Source organism: Mastigoproctus giganteus, chromosome 4 (genome assembly GCF_048544385.1).
Source record: "Mastigoproctus giganteus isolate SK-2022 chromosome 4, ASM4854438v1, whole genome shotgun sequence".
Lineage (NCBI taxonomy): Eukaryota > Metazoa > Arthropoda > Arachnida > Uropygi > Thelyphonidae > Mastigoproctus > Mastigoproctus giganteus.
Window position 1 is genome coordinate 229,599,588 of NC_143578.1, and position 23,033 is coordinate 229,622,620.

Consider the following 23,033-nt stretch of genomic DNA (forward strand, 5'->3'; position numbering starts at 1 on the left):
AATTTCAACAAAGTTCAGAGCCGCGCCACAGTGCACTGGTCGCTCGAGCGGATATATGTATTACACCAACGAGAAGCCTAAATATGCCACAAAGGAGTTCCAAATATCCCCGGCATCGCTGACACAGTTCGCGCATTACTCGCTAGAGGACGCTGTCGCAGGCCGTTATTGATAGCGGATAAGATTTTAAAGCTACCACGCAATAAATTCCTCCTCCCCGGTGGAAATATTAAGCCTACTTCCTTCCACTAATTTATCCGGGACATATAACAGTTTAGATGTTTGCCATAATGAAATATTACTCTTCACCACAAGTCGGGAGGTCATTGTAATTCCAGCAGTTTCAAATAATTAGAATTCATCAAATGAAGTGTGAAGAATGATGAGGCATTAGATATCAAAATTGATTTCCATCATGGTTCCTGCTACTGTTGCCTAATATACATTCTCCCAGTAGGTTAAACCACCGGATAATGATTATTTATAGTTTCTAATTAATTTTAGTAGCTATTAGTCTTCTCTGTCTCACTCTATTGGCTTCCCTTAAAAGCTATCCGAGAAAAATGGCTTTCTATTAAGACTTTCATTTTGTTAATTGCAAATATACTGTACGCGTTGAAAGAATCTCTAAATAGATTCCTGCCTTTTAATGTAAATTCACAATCATTGCAGCGCTACCTAATGGCACTTTTCAAAATTGCGAAAATTATTTATAAATTGGTAGTTTTCATATCAATGCAGATATAGTCTGATGCGCCGACTACCGTTAGCTCTGAAAATTATCTGAAATCGTAAATTTTTTAACATAATGTAACATTACTAATAAATACAAACAAAATGGAATGAAATAAATTTAAAATAAATTTGTTAGACTTAAAAAAATTAAATTATATTAAAACAAAATAAAACTAATTAATTAAAATCAGTAAATTGGTAGTTTTCGCATTAATGCAGATATGGCGCCAACTAACGTTAGCTCTGAAAATTATCTAAAATCGTCACTTTTAATTTTTTTAACAAATAATCTAAACATTATTAATAAATACTAAAAAATGAAATTAAATAAATTTGTTAGACTTAAAAAATATTTAAATTGTATTAAAACAAAATGAAACTAATGAATTAAAATCAGGAAATTGGTAGTTTTCATATTAATGCAGATATATGTCTAAAGCGCCGACTAACGTTAGCTCTGAAAATTATCTAAAATCATAAATTTTCATATTTTTAACATTATTCTAAACTGCTAATAAATACGAACAAAATGTAATGAAATAAATTTGTTAGACTTTAAAACAACTTAAATTGTATTAAAACAAAATGAAATAAATGAATTAAAATTATATTAAACTGGATAAATTATTTAAAATGAATAATTTTTATTTAGCTTAATTTTAAATAATTAGTCGTCTGCTGAGTAGCCATCGTCAGATTTTTATTACTGAATTTTTAATCGTCAAATTTGATATTTTAATTATGCAAATACTTACTTGATTTACGAGAGAAATAATGTCTTTTCTATTTGAGGTAATTAAGATCTGCGTTATATGTGGAGGTTCTAGAGTTAGTTTATCATTATGAAGAGATTTTAGAATCTCTTCATAATGATAAACTAACTGTAAAAATCCTCGAGGGCTTTTTCCCGAAAATATGATAAAGACTTATTTAATATATTCTGTTTAAAACGCGAAGATTACGCATATCGGTTAATTTACAGCCAAAGGTGATCCTTCGTAAGAATTGTCTCCACACCATTCCATTCTAGGATTGTCGAGTCGGCAGACTGCTGGTGCTGAACAATGACTTTCCCTTTCTGTCTTTCTGTTATGGATAATTTACCATCTTCGCAGCAAACCAGCCATTTGCTCGGACTGCTCTTTACCGTGATAGATGTAGGGATATTTTGACAAACCTGATAACCTCATCCTAAGGCATTCAAGGAATGATTAATAGCAGCAGAAAAGCAGCTAACTGCCTATGACCGTATATCGTGTTGTTTAATAAGCAGAGGAGCAAGCAAGCTCTGATAAATAACCTCCAGTGAAGTTCGGAAAGCAAAGAAAAAGGTACAGCCACTTTCTTTTTATCGATAAGTGCTAGCGCCTGGCAGCAGCTGATCGATTAATATCTCCTTGCTTTAATGGGTTCTCAGTTCGAGAGAACCTTAATGGCGGGGCCCTTCTTTGTGTGAGCTTGCGATATCGGACACCTTTGGTACAAACTTATCTGCATAATCTTAATCTCATAATTGCTCTAAGATTGATATAGACTTTCTTTTTCCATCTGCGAAATTGGGCAGAGATTTCTTATTAGGATGATTGCGAAGATAAAACCTGTTCGAATGAGATTGGTCGGAGGAAATTAGATTGAAAATGAAATAATTTTTAGTGGCAACTGAAAGGTTTCGAAACGAAAAACAGAAAAGAATATGCTCTAATGACAAATGAGAGTTAACCAACAGAGATAGCTCTAATATACAGAAACAAAATGGAATCATGTAAATTAAAACAAGTTAGGTAAACTTAAAAATATTTTAATTTGATTAAAATAAAAGAATATTAACTAATTAAAATTATGAATCTTATTAAATGAAATAAATTACTTAAAATTATAAACTTTAAATTTAATTTGAATAAATTATTTAAAATTAACATCTATTAAAATGAAATGAATTATTAAAAATTAAATAAATTAATTTATAATTTATAATCGCCATCGTCTCCATAGAAAAAGCGTGGGTTCGAATTAATGATGCAAGGAATTTTTATGGGCTTTTTCCAAACCGTTGGTCTAATTAGCAGGTAAATTAGGTAGTATATACACACACTCGCCAAAATAATACGAACCTTTATTCAGTATCCAATCAGGCCACCTTTCTTTCGAATAACAGCAACTCTCTACGCTCTATAAGTGCATTGTGGTCTAACTGTAACCATTCTTCCAGCAAAATATCGCGAAGCTGCTACAAAGTTGAAGGAAGAGGACTTTGTTGCCGAAGAGCTCTCTCCAGCATATCCCATACATTCTCAATAGGATTGGAATCAGGTGAATGTTAGGTCAGGGAAGACGGTGGAAATTCGTGTCATGTTCTCCGAACCATTCTTGCACGATTCCGTAACGATGCGCTGTTGCATTGTTATCCATAAAGTGGCCATCACGTTCTCGATAAAAGTGTAACTTGCAGGGGACAGTAAATCTGATACAAAATTCAGGTACGTCCTGAATGACATTTGACCTTCCACCAGTATCAACAGATCCTGTCCCTGCCAACAAAACATTCTCGACACCAAGATACTATCTCCAGATGCTTGGACTGTCTTAACGAAGCAAGTACTGTCCAGCGCATCGTGAGGTTCTCCCCATATTCTCTGCCTAACATCAGTAAAAAACAAAATGTATCGTGATTCATCTGACAAGACGATTTTCTTACATTGTTTCCTATCCAATCACGACGTTCTTGGCATCACTGCAAGAAGATTTTTCTAGTTTTCTCTAAAACAAGTGGTTTTCGAATAGGTAGGCGACTGCCGCCAATGCCCAATTTCTTCAATTCACTGTGCATGGTACCTGTTGAAATAGTGAAGTTCTGGGCTTGGTTGAATTCGGATGTTATGTGCTGCACGTTGAATGTTCTGTTTTTCCGCACAGTCCTCCTTAGATTACGAAGGCTTCGTTATATTGTTTTCCTGCCTTATTTACGCCTTTTAAGATGTAGAAAAACCGCTTGCTATCCAATCATTACAAACCTTTGCGATTAATTCTTTTGAGAAACCAGCTATGCCTTTCGTTTATTCAGTCGTGGCTCCTGCTAAACGTGCGCCCACAATAAGCCATTTTCAAACTCTGATAGATCACATATTTTCCCCATTCTGGCTTCAGATTACTGCAGTCGATTAGCATGCGCAGTCTTTATACTCAACAAGGCAACATTACCCCATGTCAGTTTTCTTTGGATCTATTTGAGTTATTGTGGGCGCACGTTAGGTTGCACTGCAGTGCATGGATTTTACTAAAGTTTCTCAGCTCCTTACATATCGTCCTTGTACTAATATCAGTTCTTGTGGCCTCCCTGAACTCCAGTTCACGGAGGCCACAAGAACAGTTTGGCAGTATTCGACCGCAGTCGATGGGATCTAAACACCACTCTTCTGAGTGCTTTCTGTCAGTTTTGGCCACCCAAATTTCTCAGATAGAGCGATAAATCTGTTCTGAAGTTGCTGAAATTTGTGAAACTGCCTACTTCTATTTTACACAAGAACTGCTAATATGGTTTATTTTTTTCCAAATTCAAGGGACTTCCGGTATACATTTGGCAAGACGTTGCAAAATCTACGTTTAAAATATAAAATAACATAAGTATACCTTAAATTTTGGAGACTAATGTATATATCTATCGTAATGCATATTAGATATACTGTATCAAGTTTAATAAACAATCACCCATTCGAGATAACAGTATCAGCCATTCGAGATAACAGTATCAGCCATTCGAGATAACAGGTTTCATGTACGTTTAGGAAAAGAAAATTAGTACTTAGTACTACACTCTTAGTACAGAGTACAAAGCTACCTTTCAAAACGGTTTTATTGTGAAATGTGAATACATCCATTTATCAGATAGCCCAGCAATGAGTCACTTTAAGTGTACTCTAGGAAGCATCGCATGGGAGCAATTGCCCGTGATTATGATAGCTTCTTGGCAGTTCATTGTAACAGAAAATCATAAATCACCCATTTTGGACTCACAAAAAAGATATGCTAGAGAAACAACTCCTTTTCCATCCACTGCTATTAGAAGAACCAAGAATAAGATACTGTCAGCGGCATGTAGCTGACAATATCTTATCATGTCCTTCTAGTAGTAGTAGTGGATCGTGAAAACAAGTTCCCAGACACGGATCTTACAATGATGACAAAGGATTATGTAAAGAAATGAATCTCAGTACGCATTTCATTCATCAGATGGGCACATCCGGAAGTCACGAATGCGAGAACTGTTTGATGCAGGTGGAGTTCTAAGCTTATTGTTGTGTATCGATCCACGAATTCTGATGACATCTATGAACTCCTGGAAGATTCTCCCCAATTGTGCTGTAGAAAGTTCTGTGGAGAATGGCCCAGCTGGTTCAACGTTGTCACAGGAGTCTTCTGTCAATAATGCGATAATCCGAGACAAATACCATGGATAACCGGAATGGGCCAAGGTTCGAATCGGTACTCCCAGGTAACTAAATAAATAATTTCTGTAAATGATGTGCATTCTATGGTCGGCTTGTCTAATTTTGGAATGAAAAATACAAGTTTACGGGAGAAAAAGCCAAGCAGCACTTGCAGTACCGATTCGAACCTAGGTCTTTTCTACACGATATGAAAAGAGGAGAGATCATTGCGATAGCCAATAGGGCCGGCGTATAGGTAAAATGACAGAGAAATTTCATTTTTTTCTATTTGAAGACCTGAGGGTAGTTATGATTTATTTATTGAATTAAATATTTAAGTGATTGATATTTATAATTTAAATCTTAAATATTAAAAGAAGAAATATTTGTTGATCTACTTTCGAAAGTTTAGCTTCGAAGAAAGAGCAATCTTTTCTAATAAGAACCTCGGTAGGTGCCCAATAATTAGATCAGAAAAAAAATTTGTCAGTTCGCGATTCGAAGCGCGGTCGTAAAGACAGATTACCAGCCTAAGCCGCTACTGAGGGTTGATTTATCCATGTTGCAGTAACCGTTCTATTGTCACAGGATTAGGAGAAAATGAAGAAAGATTACAGTCTTGTGACTTCTGATGGGACCTAAGCCTGTTCCCTTTCTGCCACACACAGAAAGTTTGTTCATCTAAAGCTGTATAAAACCCCACAGCGACCAAAAACCCTCCACTAAAATCACTTTCCATTCATGAATATTTCCTTTTGTTCATTTTCTGCTGTTTTTTGATTGCTTATTTACAATAGCGTGTAAAAGAAAAAAAAAGAGGTGTCGCTACTGTACAGCGTGCCAAGCGATTTAAAGCTATGTTCATTACCAAGCCACGCGTGTGCAATCAGTCTCGAGAACTGCGTTACCATGGTTACCACTTCATCAAAAGATATTTACACATAATATTTACTGGAAGAAAAATAATTTAATTAAAAAATAATTTTAAATAAAACAAATTTGGTTAAATAAAAAATTCCTAAAATTTTATAATAAATGCAGATTATTATAAAATTTTAAAAACTTTTCGCCCAAATAGTGTGACAATGTTTTTAATAAAATTTAATAAACATTATGAAGTGTCTATTAGGGAAATGTCTGTCAGATTGAAGAACGTACTTTATTATTGTTCCTTTTTCAGCCAGGCCTCATTTAATGGCACCTATAGCCTTATTGAACACCAAGTCCATAGGGAAAAAGGAAACGACTGCCTGTAGCTGAGTTTCTTATCGATCCGTTGTAGGTCTCCCAGAGCAATACAGGAAGTGAGCATCTTTTATAGAGTGTTGCAGAGTAAGGCATTTCCATCTTCTTAAGGTGCTATTGAAGAAGTCAAGAGATTGTGGGGGGGCTGCGCCCGTCGCAGCGAAAACGACCGAAAATGAGGAGCAAGAAAAAAGTGTGCACTGCAAGAGTCAGCTGAAGGATTAGGGTAGGAGAACGTTTGACGACTCACTATAGAATACTTGAAGCAGTGTGATTTATGACTACGACCATGGTGGCCTGTTTCCATATGGTCCCATTGAAGTGACGTACTTGCAGAGAATTTCCAGAGGGAAGGTTCTAGTGTTTTTATGGGAGAAATCCCTAAAAATTCATCACTTTTTTGGCTTTTTTGTGGACTGGGATTTCAGAGTCAAACAGACATGAAGTTCAATCTGAGAGGTAGGCTGATTAGAATAAACGCCAATGGTGTCAGAGTGTTGAATTCGGACTTTAATTAAAGTAAAATTTAATGACAGAAGAGATAAGTAATGATAAAGTTAATATTCTGTATCCCGGGAGAAAATTTTTTTGACCTGGAGGAGTGGGATTCCCTTACAAAATCTCCCATCTGAATTCTACGCTGTAAGGAAGTCAGTACGTCGTGTTCATGAATGGTGTGTGTTGTTGTAGGGTTGGCCAATTACGGGATAAAAATCCGATTTTTCCGGGCGGTGTAGAACAGCGTTCGTAGCCATTGCTAGCCGTTTTTTCCAAACCAAAAGTGGATTCTGTGAACTTCCTGTAACAAAGAAGAGAGCAGTATATGATTCATCGTTTACTAATTTTTATTAACATGTTTTCTATTACGAGAATGTATTATGAGAATCTCGTATATATAAAAATCAAAAAACTTAAAGAAATAGTTAAGAAATTTCTAGAATATTCAAGAATATTCCATAAAAATGTAGAAGATTCCTGAATGTGATAGAATTATAGATTGTTCTAGCATATTCTACAAAGTGAAAGTATTGTTTCAATATTAAAGATTATAGATGATTCTAATGTGTCTTTTAATATAAATTGAGGAGTAAGAGCTTGAACTTATAAAATCGAACACGCTTCATTCAGAAAGAGTGTTTGATGTAAGTTTTATGTATTCCTGATAAACATAGCAAGAAGTGAGGAAGTGAATGTTGAAGAAAGAAGCTATTATAACTCTGTATACAGAAAGTTGTTCCAAAAGAAGTATTTTCATAAAACTAGGTGTTTCATTTAAAGGAGTACAAACTACCATTCAACGATTCGAGGAGACTGGCAGTTTAAAGGCCAAATCAGGACGACGAAGAGATTTACTCACTTGAAATCCGAGCTGATTTCAGTAGAAACAGAGAAACTGCATACACTGTAAAACTTCGTGTTAAACAAACAGAACTTCATGGTCGTGCAGAAATCCGAAAACCCTTATCAAAACTGGAAAATCAAAAGAAACAGTTGTATTGGGCTAAGAGCCATCAATATTGGACAATTGAAGAGTGGATAAAACTACTGTGGGTGGATGAATAAAAATTTCAAAATTTTGGATTCAAGCGTAGAGTTTATGTGAGACGATCAACTGAACTAAAAATGGTGCCACATTGTTTAGTGGCTACAATCAAGCATGGTGCTAGTTCCATCATGATCTGGGGTTGCTTCTATTTTTCTAGTATGGGTGACATTGTCAGAATCGAAGAAATTTTAAACGAAGGCTATAAAAGCATTCTTGAATATAATATAATATCCGACATCGAATTTGTGGAAGAAATTTTATATTCCAACAAGACAATAACCCGAAGAACAGCTCTAAAGCAACTAAACAACAGAAGAAGGTTGCAAATTATGGTATGACCACCCTATTTGCCTGCCTGACTTAAACCCAAAACAGCTTTTATGGGATCATCTGGGCTGTCAAGTGCGTGAAGTCTGCCCATCTTCATAAAATTTATGGAAAACTTTGCAGATCGCTTGGAATAATGTTGGTGAAGACACTGTTATAAAATTAAACGCCAGAATGCCACGTCTGTGTAAGGCAGTGATAAAATCTCGTGGAGGATATTTTGATGAAAAATCAGTATAGTTGTTATATAATTTTGCGGTAAATGTTTTCAATGCTTAATAAAAAATTAAAATGAAACATTTTATGTTTCATTTCATTCAAATGAAACAGTCGACACCACAGTACGTATTTCTAAGGGTCATGTAGACAGTTTTAAATTCTACTGTGGAATCCAAATGCACAGCAACAAGATTCTCCGTATAATTATCAAGCAAATAGCTGAAAGAGTTATTCAAACAGCTCTCACCAGTTCGCAAACCTTAGTTATTAAAAAAATAAAAGAAACAGCGCGTATTCGCTTCTGCTGGAAACTTTCTGAATTGTTGGGCGCTTCTGAAGATGCGTAGGATTCAGCCCCAAAGGCCATTCAATTATACCTTCATGAAAAGCAGGAAGGCAGACAGTCAGCTGCACCACACCAGATCCTGATTCCCAAGAGAGTCCACAATTACAGTATAAAATCGCTGCTTGCCTTGGCTCTTCAGCAATATAAAATCGCATCCTTTCAAGAGAAGAGGCGGAAGTGACGCAAGTGAATTTGCTATTGGTAATCGATTGAATGAAAATTGAGCTTACAGAAGTCTCTTCTCAGCTGTACTTCCTACAGCAATTTTAGCTTACCAGTGGTGTTTTCATGCACGAGGGAGCTTTCTGAATATAATTTCTCAGAATATAATACAAAATATACTATCCTCTCAAAAGTGTTCGTACACTAGTGCAGACCAGTTTTGTTTGTTTTCTTCAAATTCTTCTATAGTCTGACTTTATATGACCGAAACTTTTCGCTGGAACATGAATGTACCAGTTTTGTGCATGGTATTAAACATCATTTCTTGATGCTTAATACCATTTTGTAAATCAGGGAATGAAGAGGAGTACAAGATGGGTGCAGCATATCTAGCAATTGTAATAAAGACTCCGATTGCCAGATATGCTGATAATCTTCAAAGTCGGGTGAAGATTCACTTAATGAAGCCCACTTCATAAGCCCAGGTCTCAAAAGAAAGAAATTTTATTCATTTGGTGGTTCAATATGTCGTAAACATGGATTTATACTTCCACAAAATTTGGATATTAAATAAATTAACTAAACCGTTCATAAAATTCACCCAATTTATAGACACCACAATATATTGACACCTTATGGCCTTTGTTCCTTTGCGTTATTCTAAAGTACCGAAATGTAATGCGGATCCGGAAAAGTTTTCTACCCGGTCTGGGAAGGGGGACGATACCACTGTGCTACTGCGCAGACATTTTCTGACACTACTCTAGGAAAATTCGCCAACTATGGTAACTTTAAAAAGCCCTATCAAATTGCAAGCAATCCTTTTGAATATGAATCCCAAAGATGTTCATTGAATCTAGAAAGCATTCAGATCCAAATGGACGTGCTTGTGAAGATGTTCCCCCCTGGTACGATTACTGAAATGGTTAAAGCCCATGCGAAGTTCCATGGTTTTTTCTCCCGAAAACTCGGGTTTCGTCCAGCAAGCAGAAAATCGACCTCATAACAAATGCAATTTACAGGCAGTATATTGAAAAATTTTGTTTTTACTCTCAGATATTTTTATCATTTAGTATCACAGTGCACACTGGGTGAAATTTATTAGGTACACCTAATCATTAGCGAGTAGGTGCCGTTTTAGCCAGCCGAACAGCCGGAATTCGTCCTGGCATGGAATCAACGATGTGTCGAAAGTCACTGTGGACTTTCGACATATCGTTGATTTCATGCCAGGACGAATTCTGTCTGTTCACAGGGACTTTCGACACAATGTTGTTGGTATTGGTGGGAAATTTTGGTCAATGTTGCTGTTATTGGATTTTAGGAGCATCGGCAACTAAGTCCATGTTGCTCCTTGTATATTGTCTGTAAATTGCGTGTATTCTAAGGTTAATTTTCTGTATGCTGGACGAAAACCCGAGGTTCCGGGAGAAAAAACCATGCAACCGTCGCCTGAGACCGACTAATTTTTACTCAGCCACAAAATTTTTACTAGCCTTTTGTGAAAAAGGCTAATAAAATTTCCTGGCATCATCGACGTTATTCGAACCCAGGTCTTTCCCAACCGATGTGGGGGAGGACGGCGATCCTACCAACTGTGCTACCTTTCTCTGCCACAAGCCAAATTCGCAATCAAACCGAGCACTCTAGCCTGGTTTTCTTTTACTCTCCTCCCCAGCCGGGGGAAGGAGACAGGTCTCTTCCTCCTCCCCTGCCTCCCCCTTCTTCCGCCTGGTGTGGCATGGGCCTGCCTCACTGAATTTCTGGGGTAGACTTCTCTATCATTCCCATACCTCTGTCTTTTCCCCCAGCCTTCAGTCACCCCCTTACTCTGTCTAACTCGCAGTGTACACCCCCACACAATTTATCAATTGATAACGTCCAAATTTAAACCGCGCTTACATAAACCTCTCTCGGCCTTTTATATTCTAGCATTAACCCTCTCTTTTTTTTTCACATAGGCCCTTGCCACTGAAATTTTCGGAAACTGGGTGGCAGGGCCTGCCAGAGTACAAAATAAAATCTACTGCGTACCTGACCTGCCTCCCCGGGGCCAAGTGCGGTAACGGTGGGTCTCAACAAGGGCCCAACGGCTAAATGGTCAGAAGAACAACGCTACAACATCCTTCCACTCCCTACACACTTTTTAAATCTCTGGCCTTCACAGAGTTCTGTGCTACAGAAACAGAGAACACAACGCGGAGATGGGGGAAATCCCTGGTGCTGTCAGACAACTAACACACTTTGCACTTGTGCTACCCGAGGGCAGTGCTGACTCAACTACTTCCCATAGTTGTTGCAAACTGGATCGTTGCTGGTTTCTACTCGCAAGGCAGTAAAATAGGCTGAATTTACTCTCATCCTCCTGAAACCATCTTCTGTATCATTGTAGCTTCGCGAGATGGTACATTATTCTGCTGGAAGAACCCAGATGGATACACTCCCGTCACCAGCTTGCATGTTGATACTTGATAAGATGTGTTCATGGACTCATGCTATATTCGCCCTAACCTGGTCCTTTTATTGGCGTGAAACAGCAGGAACTGAGATTTGTCAGACTAGGGAACTTTTTTTCCCAATTCTCCACAGTGCAATGTTACTATTTCTGAGCCCAGTGTAACCCTAACTATTTACTTTTTACTTTTGGCTGACAAGGGCCAAACCCGGTTGCAATACCCCATCTTTGACAAGGTAGAGTTGTGCGTTCTAAAATGCCTCTTTGGCTACCACTGTTGTACTAGATTCTTTATGGACCTTTTTCATAACGTAGCTGAGTTAGTCGGTCTCAGGCGAGGGTAGCATGTTTTTTTCTCCCGGAAACTCGGGTTTCATCCAGCAAAGAGAAAATCGACCTCAAAACATACGCAATTTACGGGCAGTATACACGGAGCAATATGGTCTTATTCGCTGAAGCCCCTAAAACCCAAGTACAGCAACAACATCTAGATTCTTTGACTTTCTGTAGGCTTTCTGTTATCCTGCACAAGTCTTGTCAGCCTACTTGGATTCTCACATCAACTGTTCCCAACCACAGGATCGCAACTGGCTAGATATTATCTGGTTATTGTACCAGTCTCAATACACCTGAGACAGAGTGGTACATGAAAACCCCAGCAGGGTTATAGTTTTTTAGATGGTGTACTGGAGTTAAAAAATATTTTTGTTTAACTAAGGAACAATGTTCTTCAATTAAAAAATATATATAATTTTAAGAATTAAAGAAAACTTTTAAAAAATTTAAACAAAATTATAATTTTCAAACTGAATGAGTCAAAGATATCAGATAATCTCCCTTTTTGGTCGTGTGAGATGCCCTCGTGGGTAGCACAGTTGGTATAATCACCATCCTCTCCATAACGGGTGGAAAAGACTTGAGTTCGAGTCCTGTCGATACACCTGGAGATGAATTTAATGGGCCTTTTTCAAAACGTGACTGAGTTAGTTGGTCTCTGGCAAGGGTACCATTGTTTTTTCTCCCGAAACTCGTGTTTTTTTGTCTCGCAAACAGAAAATCGAACACAGAACACATGCAATTTACAGACAGAAAGAGGGAGCAATATGACCTTAGTCGCTAATGCTCCTAAAAACCCTAATACAACAACAATAAATAAATCAGGTCCTCCCCACACTCTGAAAAAAACAGGAGTTCGAATTTCTTCTCTAGATAAAAAAAACATTTCCTTTTCCTGAACAATTCAGCCTAACCCTATTAAACTTGTCAGAGATCCTTCCCCTTTTACCTTGACGTATTAAAAGAATAACTGGAGTCATAACCAGTTTTTTCCCTTGATTCTGAGGCGATCAATCAAGCACATTGACCTATTTCTACTTTGTCAAGGGTTTGGTGTAAAACTTAAGGCCCTGTTTCTGACAGCAGAGCACAACCCAAATAAAAATTTAACATATCTTCATTAATTAACTAACATGTTATTGTATATTTAGAGCGCTGTAGCGAGTAATATTTTATTATTCATGCATGTCATTAATTTTTAATGCTAATATACTTAAAATCTTTTTACAGCGTTCCACATTCAGCTGAAAATTTTATATAGCACTTGTTTAAGTCCCTTTTTGCGTTGTACTCTCTATTTTTATATTTTAGTAATCATCACATCTTAAATGGCCAGAGTATGAGATTTAAAAACCAACCCAAAATACCCGTGTTCAGTTTCAATCTGTTACCCCCACCACTCCTGTATGTTAAAAGACAGGAAAAAAATAGATCAATCGGTGAGAGTGTGAATCAATGTTTTATATACACTGAGTGGTAACTTTATTAGGTACTCCTACACTGTTCATGAAATGGATCACTCAATAGTCAAATATATACCACACAATATAAAGCAGGTGAGTTTATACAGAGGGATACTGTGAACAACGGATGTTAGAATGGACAAGAATTGACTTCAGACCTAATCTCAACTCAATTGAACATCTGTGGGATGTGGTGGAACGAGTTCTTCGTAGGAGAAATCTGCAACCTTCCAATTTGCAACAAGTATCGGAAGAAATTGAGTCAATCTGTGACAAGCTTTCAAACCTTTCAATCCATGACATGACGAATCTAAGCTGTCCTGAAGCCGAAAGGAGATTACTCCTAATAGATAAGTATTAATGAGGTGGTCACTTAGTGTATTAGTAAACAAGTGCTTTTTTAATAGATTTTGGTGCCAATTTCAGTTGAAAGGTCGTGAACGTGTGTTGGGCAACAATAAAGCAAACTATAAAATACTGATTGAGAATTTAATATAAACCTACCAAAATTCCGGTTACAATATATCCCTAAAAATACACTTCCTCCATTTTCCCTTACACTTTTTTCAGATAACTTGGACACGTGAGTGATAAACACGATTTTCACTAAGACATCAGAGGCGTTCGTAGATTTTTCCAGACTGTGCAATAGTGATAAATTGACTTACGTCACCCAGCTGTGGACAAATTCAATGTTTCCCAAGTTTCAGTTATTTCTCCCACTCTTTTCCTCTTGTATATTAATGCCCTTCTTCCATTGACCAGAAATCCTATCCATATTGTTGCTGATGATAGCATATTGTACTCCACTTTCCGGTTTGAGAAACCTTGCCCTGCTCAAACAGCTTTAACTCCTCGAATATCCACTACCAGTTCTTTAAATTCTGATCTCCAGTGGGGCAAAGATAACTTAGTCGAATTCAGTCCTTCTAAAACTCAGTCCTATCTCGCAAAATGGATTCTTCTGCTCCTATGCTTATCTTTGACGACCCTCAGATTTCTAGACATCATCACGTTTCTCTATTAGGGATTACCCTGACTTCTAATCTCTCTTGGCATAAGCACATCATAACTATTGCCTTCTCTGCTTCTAAAAACTGGGTTTTCTCTTTTGTCCTACTTTTCTTCCAAACAGCTGCTCATTATATAGAAATCTCAAATCCATTGAATATTATTTCCATATCTGGAGTAATGCCCCCAAAACCTCTCTCAGAGTATAGACTCCATTTAAAAGAGGGCAGTTAGGTTAATTAATGACTCATCTCTAGCAGAGTCTCCCTCCCTCTTTGTCTCATAGACTTTCTGTTTCTGCTTCATGCCTTTTCTATGGATACTTCTATGGGCACTGTCTTTCTGAATTGGCTTCTTTAATTCCCGCTCTCTCTTCCGAACCATGCAGTGGTCTCGGATTAAAAACTTGAGTTTTCTAACCCGAGACCGGCAATTGCAAACACAACTTACTGTTGCATCACAGCCTAAGACACCTTGATCCTTATTCTAAACAAGCGAACCCTTGCTTTTATTGTCAGATATTGCCAACGTCTTGTGCCAAAGATATAATCTTTTAAAGAAAGCGACCTGACACACCAACTGGAATTCCAACAGCCCCATAAATGTGCCACACAGTTACCAAACTTTGCTTACATTATTTTTATAATCTTTTGTACATTGAGGATAATAATGCCTACAATAACACTCCTCGAGCTTTGTAATTGGACTATCAACCCATTATGGAAAATACCAAATAAAAAACTCTCTTCTACCTGTCTCTTTGAGCGGTAACTCTCAAGTTATTCTAAGCATGCAAGGCTGTAATTATTACAGTCTGAGCTACTTAATGTTCGTAGGAGGAATTTTTAAATTTCCCAAATTGTAGGTTAACAGTCTGAGCTACACACCAAAAAACATTTCTGTGCTTTTCCAAGGGATTAAAGGCTTTATCTTTAATTCCCAGCAAAGGTATTTCTTAAAAAGACGGAACAAACCCACATGTTTGCTCCCAGCGGGGTCGTACGTTGGGTAGTCATTAGCAAAGCAATTATCCTCGACGTCATGAATAAGATGTGATAAATAGCTTCTGTTCCATTTCCACGTGCTGAGCAAATGACTTTTGGCGACCTAGGTTTTTGACCCATGTCGAGAAAGCTTACATTGTTTATTACACGCTTGTCATCACAAATCTTGTTGGTGAATCTCATCCAAAAGTGGATCTTCACGCCTCAAATCTCCCCCACACACATGCGTCTTGCGATCTTTCCATCTAATACAGCAAACCATCTTCGATTATCAAACACGCCGGTGTCAACCATACGGGAGACAATTTTCTTCTGTAAACATCTCTGGCAGGCAATCTGCAAGGCGCACAGTGGGCCCTGATAAGGGTATCCTTTATTACTTGGACACAACAGTCGGTACCATATGATAAACATAAGGCCAGGAAGCCTAAACTTAATGGTATATATTCTTTAAGTTATCATTTTAATTATATATAATTTAAATTGTGGTTAATGCGTTTGTTTATTAAACTGATTATTTTTAATGGCAATAAATATTTTTAACATTTGCGTATCTCAAATAGATACATTATACGATACACAGACACTGTTTGTTATGAACACACGTTGACGTCATTGATGATGTCACAAAAAGCAAACGATTTCCTTTTCAAAATAGATGCCAAACTGCTTTATTTAAAACAAAAGTACAAATATCCAAGTCTAGAACCCACCTATGATTTCTCGGTTTTCCATCCCAGGTTTTGTAAAGCTACTTTCATCTGAACTCAGAGCTCTCGCTAGAACACGCGCGCCTGCCTGTTATCGACCTATAAACACACGCTTGCGCACTGAAGGTCTAGCACATATCTGTCAAATCGATTTTGTTCAGCCATCCTGATTCACACCAACTTATGTCAAAAATAGTTAGTAATGGCTGCCCTATCGGATGTAGTGAGTAGTTCATAAGGGGGGTGCTAAATAGCACCCGACGTCTCGTCACATGGGGGTGAAGGAAGGACTGAGGTCATCCTGCTATCAAGCAGTCCCTTTGACACTTGGGAGAAAGAGAATCCACAGGTAAGGCATAGCTCACATTACTTGGGTGAGAAGAAGTTAATGGCGGATGGGAGAGTAACTGGTTTTCCGTGAATCGCGATTGTATAAGGGTTATTCGCTACTCAAAGGGTGAAAGAAATAAATATGGGTACTGAGAATGTTGGTAAACCTTTAACTCAGTGTTCATATGGTTTCCTCTGTCTGTCTGCCTAAAACCACTGCCTCGTAGACTCGCATATATTCTACCAGTTCATATGTCCGCGTTAAATGTCATAAACATCACGAGGTAAACAAATTCATTCCTTTCCCTCGTGCAATAATAATAATAACTACTCCTCGTGCTGGTTAATAAAAACAAAATTCCAAAGTGGATATAATAACATCAAAGAAATCTTCAGTTTCAAAAGTGTGTAACCATTAATAATCATTACACAAAATGTTGAACTATTTATTAGATAAATGTTGCCAACAAAGCCTACTTCCCATCTGCCATATTATGATCGAGCGTTCTTTTTAATAATTTCGATAAATATGATATATTTTTAATTAAATCAAACATGTTCATAAATGTTCGAGTTTTATATGTTTAAATTTATATATGTTTATATATCTAAATATATTTAGTAATTTTTCTAAATAAATGTCTTCTAAATAAATTAATAAATAAATAATTAATTAATTAATAATAATAAATAAATAATACGTCTAATAAATAATAATAAATAAATAATACGTCTAAATAAATAATTTTTCTAAATAAATAAATCTGAAATAAAATATTTGTCTAAAGTGAAAATTAGTGGTAAATTTCATTTTGTACATTTTTGTAAATTTCATTTTGTACATTTTTATAAATTCCTTTTGTACATTTTTCTAAATTTCCTTTTGTACATTTTCTAAATTTCATTTTGTACATTTTTATAAATTCCTTTTGTACATTTTTCTAAATTTCCTTTTGTACATTTTCTAAATTTCATTTTGTACATTTTTATAATTTCCTTTTGTACATTTTTGTAAATTTCATTTTGTACATTTTTATAATTTCCTTTTGTACATTTTTGTAAATTTCATTTTGTACATTTTTATAATTTCCTTTTGTACATTTTTGTTAATTTCATTTGTACATTTTTTGTAAATTTCAGTTCTGTAAATTTCATTTTGTACATTTTTTGTAAATTTCATTTCTAAAATTGTAAATTTCATTTTGAAAATTGTAAAGTTCGGTTTCTTAAATTTCACTTCTATAAATTTCATTTTGAAAATTGTAAAGTTTGGTTTCTTAAATTTCACTTCTATAAATTTCATTTTGAAAATTGTAAACTGAAATTTACAAAACTGTAAACTTTAGACTTCCTGTAAACTTCAATAAAATAAAATAAAAATCAGTTTTGTAAATTTTCAAAATGTTAATTTACATTTTGCAAATTTAATTTAATTTTTACCATTTCTATCAATTTATGAATTCATAAAAGTGTACATTTTTTTCTATCTGTCTCTCTGCTTCTTTCTAAATCTATTTTATGCATCATGCATCCATAACTTCCCAAATACGACTAAATATATTCTGTTTTTAAACCTCATTTACAAGATCACCAAGGAAATGAGAAGAGGAATGTGTAAAGCCATAACCAGAAGCATTAATAAAATGCTCGTGATATAGAAACGAAAAAAAAAAAAAAAAAGAGTGAAAAAATAGACAGGCATGAAAGATAGTTCTACCAATGTAAGGAAACCATTATTCAAAACCTACAGCTGCTTTTGTTTATTCTGATAACGGCACATTTCTTTTGACAAGTTAATATTTAATTAAGATGATTTATACCACGAATTAATTCTTCATAAAAAGTTCACCTAATGATGTTTCCCCCCCTCGGCGGAATGCTATAAATAAACTCTCCCAACAAAGTTCCAGCGAGTCAATTAACTCAAAAAATGCTTCTTTCAATAAATAAGACAGTTTGGAGACTTAAACCTTTTCATTTCCTGAGTCTGAAATGAGTTTTGATCTATAGTACTAGGAACAAATGGTTTATATAACATTTATCTTTGTGAGGGTTATTGATTTTACTCAAATCTCGGCAGTAAAAGGACCAGGCATCTCCAAAAATGGGAGAAAAATCAGAATGGTAAAAGATTTATTTGTTCAAAAATTAGTTCTTTCTATCGTGTTGGTAAAAGTTTTCTTCTGTCTGTAAAAAGCCCTATCTTCGCGCGAAAGAAGTCAAGTCTTTTTACAAAGCAACTCTTACAGGGGTAGTGTATGATGTACTACGAAAATTGAGAAAACTGGAGTGTTAGAGACTGGTTCCTGCAATGTTTTTGTTTATACCATATAATGACAATTTCTAGGATTGTCTGTGATTGCACCCTTTGTATTCACCAGATTTAGCTCCCTCTGATTTTTTCCAGATTAGGATTGTATATGGAAAGGGTGAAATTTTCTTGACATTTCTTAGATCCAAGAAAAAATTCCAAAGGAGATCACGAAAACGGAACTCTGAAATGCTTCCAACTGCGGCAGAATCTGTATCTAGTCTGTAGACCACAAGAAGATGATTAATCTGTTCCAACAATCCATGCTTGTGTCTCTATTTTGATATTAAGGCGATGTCAGCGCCCCATGCAGGAATAGCAGTAACTGCCCCAGAAATTACTTGGTTTTTCCGTTTCTGATATCCCATAAGGGTGTATCGTTCATATTGGATTTTGAAAATTCTGGGAACCTTGATAATAATAATAATAATAGTGGTACAAATTCAATATAATGGTTACGAATTTGTTTGATCGTTATCTGATATCATAAGCGTTTTCTTGTGCACTCTGGGCACCTTGACCAGGCACATGCCTTCATGACTGCAGTGTAGGCATCTGCGATTGGGTTATTCCAACAGGATTATGTTACAAGGCCAGAAAAATACAGAACTGGTTCCAGGAATAAGAAAGTGAATTTAGTCTACTATGGTGGCCTTCCCATTCACCACATCTTAATTCAGTTGAGCGCCTGTGGGATGAGGTGGAGCGAACTCTTTGGAGTAGAGCTCCACAACCATCCTACTTGCGACAATTATGGGACATAATTGAGATCAAAACTAATCGAAACTGAAGTGGTCATCCTGTAACAAGGAGTGTCATCGTCTCGTGATAGTTAAACCTTTCTACAGAGAGAGGTTTAACTATTATGGTCAGGAGTTTAGCTATCTTCGTCTTATGGAAAAATTTACCAATCTGGCTGCAACTTTATTCAAAGAATATCTTTGTTATAATAATTACATATAATAAAATAATGATGCCAACTATTCGATTGATGATTAGAAAAGTAAAGTACAGAAAGCTTATTCAAATGTGGATTGAGTTCGTATTTTTTTACTGTAAACTCAATGCAATTTGTGGGAAGGGTCTGTAAATACTTGCTTCTTTATGGCTACTATGAGGGGAAATAGCCATTTCGAATATGTATTGGGCTGTATGAATTTATAACTGTTAAAATAAATCAAATAGAGTAGATGTTCTACAGTGATCTAATACAACTCCTTTATTGTTTGTGGTATAAGTGGATGTAAAAAGGTAGATACGAAGGTTATCCCAAAAGTAATGCACACAAACCATGTGCTAGCAGCTAGATCCTAGTGATAAAATGTCTTATTGGACTTTGCTTCTACTAGAATCAAGGAAGTACTCAAAAGGTCCGAAGGCCATTCACATCCACTAACTACATCTGTGGCTCAATACCTTTTTAGAGTAAGGCTGGCACTACCGCGAACAAATTTTAAGGAGGCGGATTTCAATGAACAAGAAGGTTGTTGGTGATTAATCTTAACTTTATGGTTTCGTACAAATTCAGACCTTCGTTACCTCTTCCGGTTGCAATCAAAAGTTATAATATTCTGGCAATAATTTAGTGAAAAATGTCCAGAAATTGTGAAAATGCCATCTCTGGATGAGAGATTGTTTTAAATGTACTTTGGTAACAGTCTTCCAGACTTAAATTTTTTCAAGAGCTTCACATCAAGCCTTTGATCGGATTTTGGTGAAGTCCCTTCCATATGAAATAAAACAGAAAAAAGTTTATAATTTAGAAAAGTATTGCTTCAGTTAATGAAGCACTCGTGTTTGCTCCATGTAACATAGCCAATCGAAGTTTGATGCTGTGTAAAATTTATGAGCCAAAGTTAAGGTATGGCCGGAAGTTCTTTGGACATCGTGGCAATATTGAAATGAGAGATATCAGTACAACATTGGAAGGTGGTTATTAAGGAGAGTGATTAACATCTGCGCAGAAGTGCGTTGTTCATAACTTTTGGGATAATTATCGTAGATAGGGGCAGTTGAATATATTACGCCTTAATTCATTTTCATTTATCTTTCTTTAATTCTCTTTGTAGTTGGTGTAGATGAGCTGGAACTAAAGTGTATCAATAAATGGTCTCCATGGAGACTCAGAAAGAAAACGGAAGCACTCCAAGCGACAAGGGGGACCAGAGAACCAGCAGTAGTGATGGTGCAACCACCTTGACTAAAACCCTACGTCCGGATGCCCGTACCGCTTGGAGTGTGACCGCTGTCAAAGGAAAAGTTACCAACAGATGTCTTTGGACAGCATGCAAGGCGATGACTGCCGGAGTGTTTCTCATCATTGTTGGAGCCGGGATGGCAACGCTCGGATTCTACTCAGGTCATCTGTCAATCAAAGAAGAGTCGCGGGGAAACACAACAATTAGAGTTAAAGATGAGACCCGAGACTCTCATTTGGGAAGTCTTACCTACCTAGGTCCTGTTGTCATGGGGATTGGAGGCTTCACCATTGTGGCTGCGTGTGTGATGACCTTTGAGGCTCGTGACACTGCTGCCAAGATCGTACCAGTGTGGTTTCGCAGAACTCGGATTCACGCTTTATCTGGAAGCGGCAGTACCCCATCAGGACGTTCCAGCAAGACATCTTGGGAACGGTTCTTGGCCCAACACCGACCGAGCGAAGATGGAGAGGATAGTCGGTCTATGGTGACTCAGGCCCTCATCAACTTCAGCAGATATCTCCAAGCAAGCGTTGAATCTGGAAAGCTATCTGCACAAGGAAAGCAAGGTCGACTTCGAAAGTGCCCCTCAGAACCAAATTTCCCAAAGCCTTACGCCCCCAAGAAAGCTAGTCTGGTACCCGAACGAGTTGCATTATTACAAACTAGCACCCCTCAGCCAGCAGTAAAACCAGTCCCTCAAACTCAGCTGAAACCGATGACCTTAACTGCAAATGCGGCAATGTACCGACAAGCCGTTTCTATGGACTGCCCAAGGTCACCTGTATTAGAGAACCAAGGAGCGTCAGGTGATCATCATCGTGCACCATCAAGAAGTGGAAGTGAAGATCAAACAGAACCTTCTGGAACATACCAGGTACAACGTGCCGATTCAACTGGATCCATGTCGGTCGACATCTACCTCCCCCAAGGCTCCGTTACCGTGAAGGTGCACGACGAAACCAAGGAGAGTAAAGATAAATCCCTCAGTCAAGAGAAAAGCGAAGATTCAACAGTACATTCTTCGGACTCAACCGAAAAGCGTGTTCAAAGCTTGAGCTCCGAAGAGGAGAAAGTTGAAATCTCATCTCACGAACCTTTAGACTGCCAACTCTCGATGGGTAGCCACAGCGAGAGTCCCTTAATACGACGACCCCCGAAGCAAGAATCAACCATCAAACGACACCCTCTTCTTCGCCAAGTGGCGCTAGATACCTTTATTGAAGATACAAATGAAACAACGGTGGAAGATGCGACATAATAAGACGAATTCGTATCTACCAATAGCAATAGGGAAGGCAGATGTGCTCAATCGGTCCTATAAACAACCAATGAGAAGTAAAAGTTTATTCATTCTTTTGGTCAGTCCCAACAAGGAGAACATAATCCTGTTGCTATGGTAACCGTTAATATCCTTTCGCGTTTTGTAACGTTGTAATGCTAAATTAAACACGGAAGCCAGATGACCTTTTAGGCTGGTTGATATGCGATTTCCGTGTTTTCCATAAATCACATTTTTGGAGGCTTCTATAATCAGTAGAATCGTATATTCTGATGAAATGTTTGAGCTCTCTTTGTGCTCTTCTCTTTTTTTTTCCCTAGAAATAAAAAGGAGTTAAATTTATTGAAATAAAATTATTTCAGTTTAAAAATGGAATGCCAAAGAGCGTTTTCAGCAATAAAAATCGTATTGAAACTGTACAGAGAAAATTTTAAAAATTATTTAATATCCACTTGTCATACAGATCTTACTCTTTATAAAATTGATTCAGAAAAATTTACAACAAAGTATATTGGAATTTGTAAAAGTTTATACAGAGATCGATTAGCTGATGCTGGCATGTACAGAATCCTTTGAATAATAATGATAATGGAGAATATTTTAATATAAATAAAATTTAATCAACAAAGTATCTCGATTGTTGTATAAAAGAGCTCTCATGCTCTGTCTCTCTCATTCTTTACCCTCTTCTTTTAAATCTCTCCCTTTCATTCTTCTTTTCTACCTGAAATGGTTTATATCTCAATATTTTCAATCTTTCTCTGTCTATCTAGTTATCCACCTATCTGTCTACCTCTATGGATACACATCTTTCAATCTCTCTCTATGCTTACCCATCTATATCTAAATCTCTATATTCATTTTTATCCATCTGTACAGTTATCCATCTATTTCTAGATTAAACTTTCTGCTTTGCGACCAAATCTATC

General features: G+C 36.8%; 1 protein-coding gene across 1 annotated transcript; it reads left to right on the plus strand.

Moving 5' to 3' along the window:
* The first annotated feature begins 16,139 nt into the window (after positions 1-16,139).
* On the plus strand, positions 16,140-22,428 carry LOC150087469 (uncharacterized). Its single transcript, XM_090372088.1, has 2 exons — positions 16,140-16,332; positions 20,694-22,428. Exon 2 carries the CDS (start codon positions 20,731-20,733, stop codon positions 22,081-22,083), a length of 1,353 nt encoding a protein of 450 aa, XP_090228214.1. The 5' UTR covers positions 16,140-16,332; positions 20,694-20,730; the 3' UTR covers positions 22,084-22,428.
* The last annotated feature ends 605 nt before the right edge of the window (positions 22,429-23,033 follow it).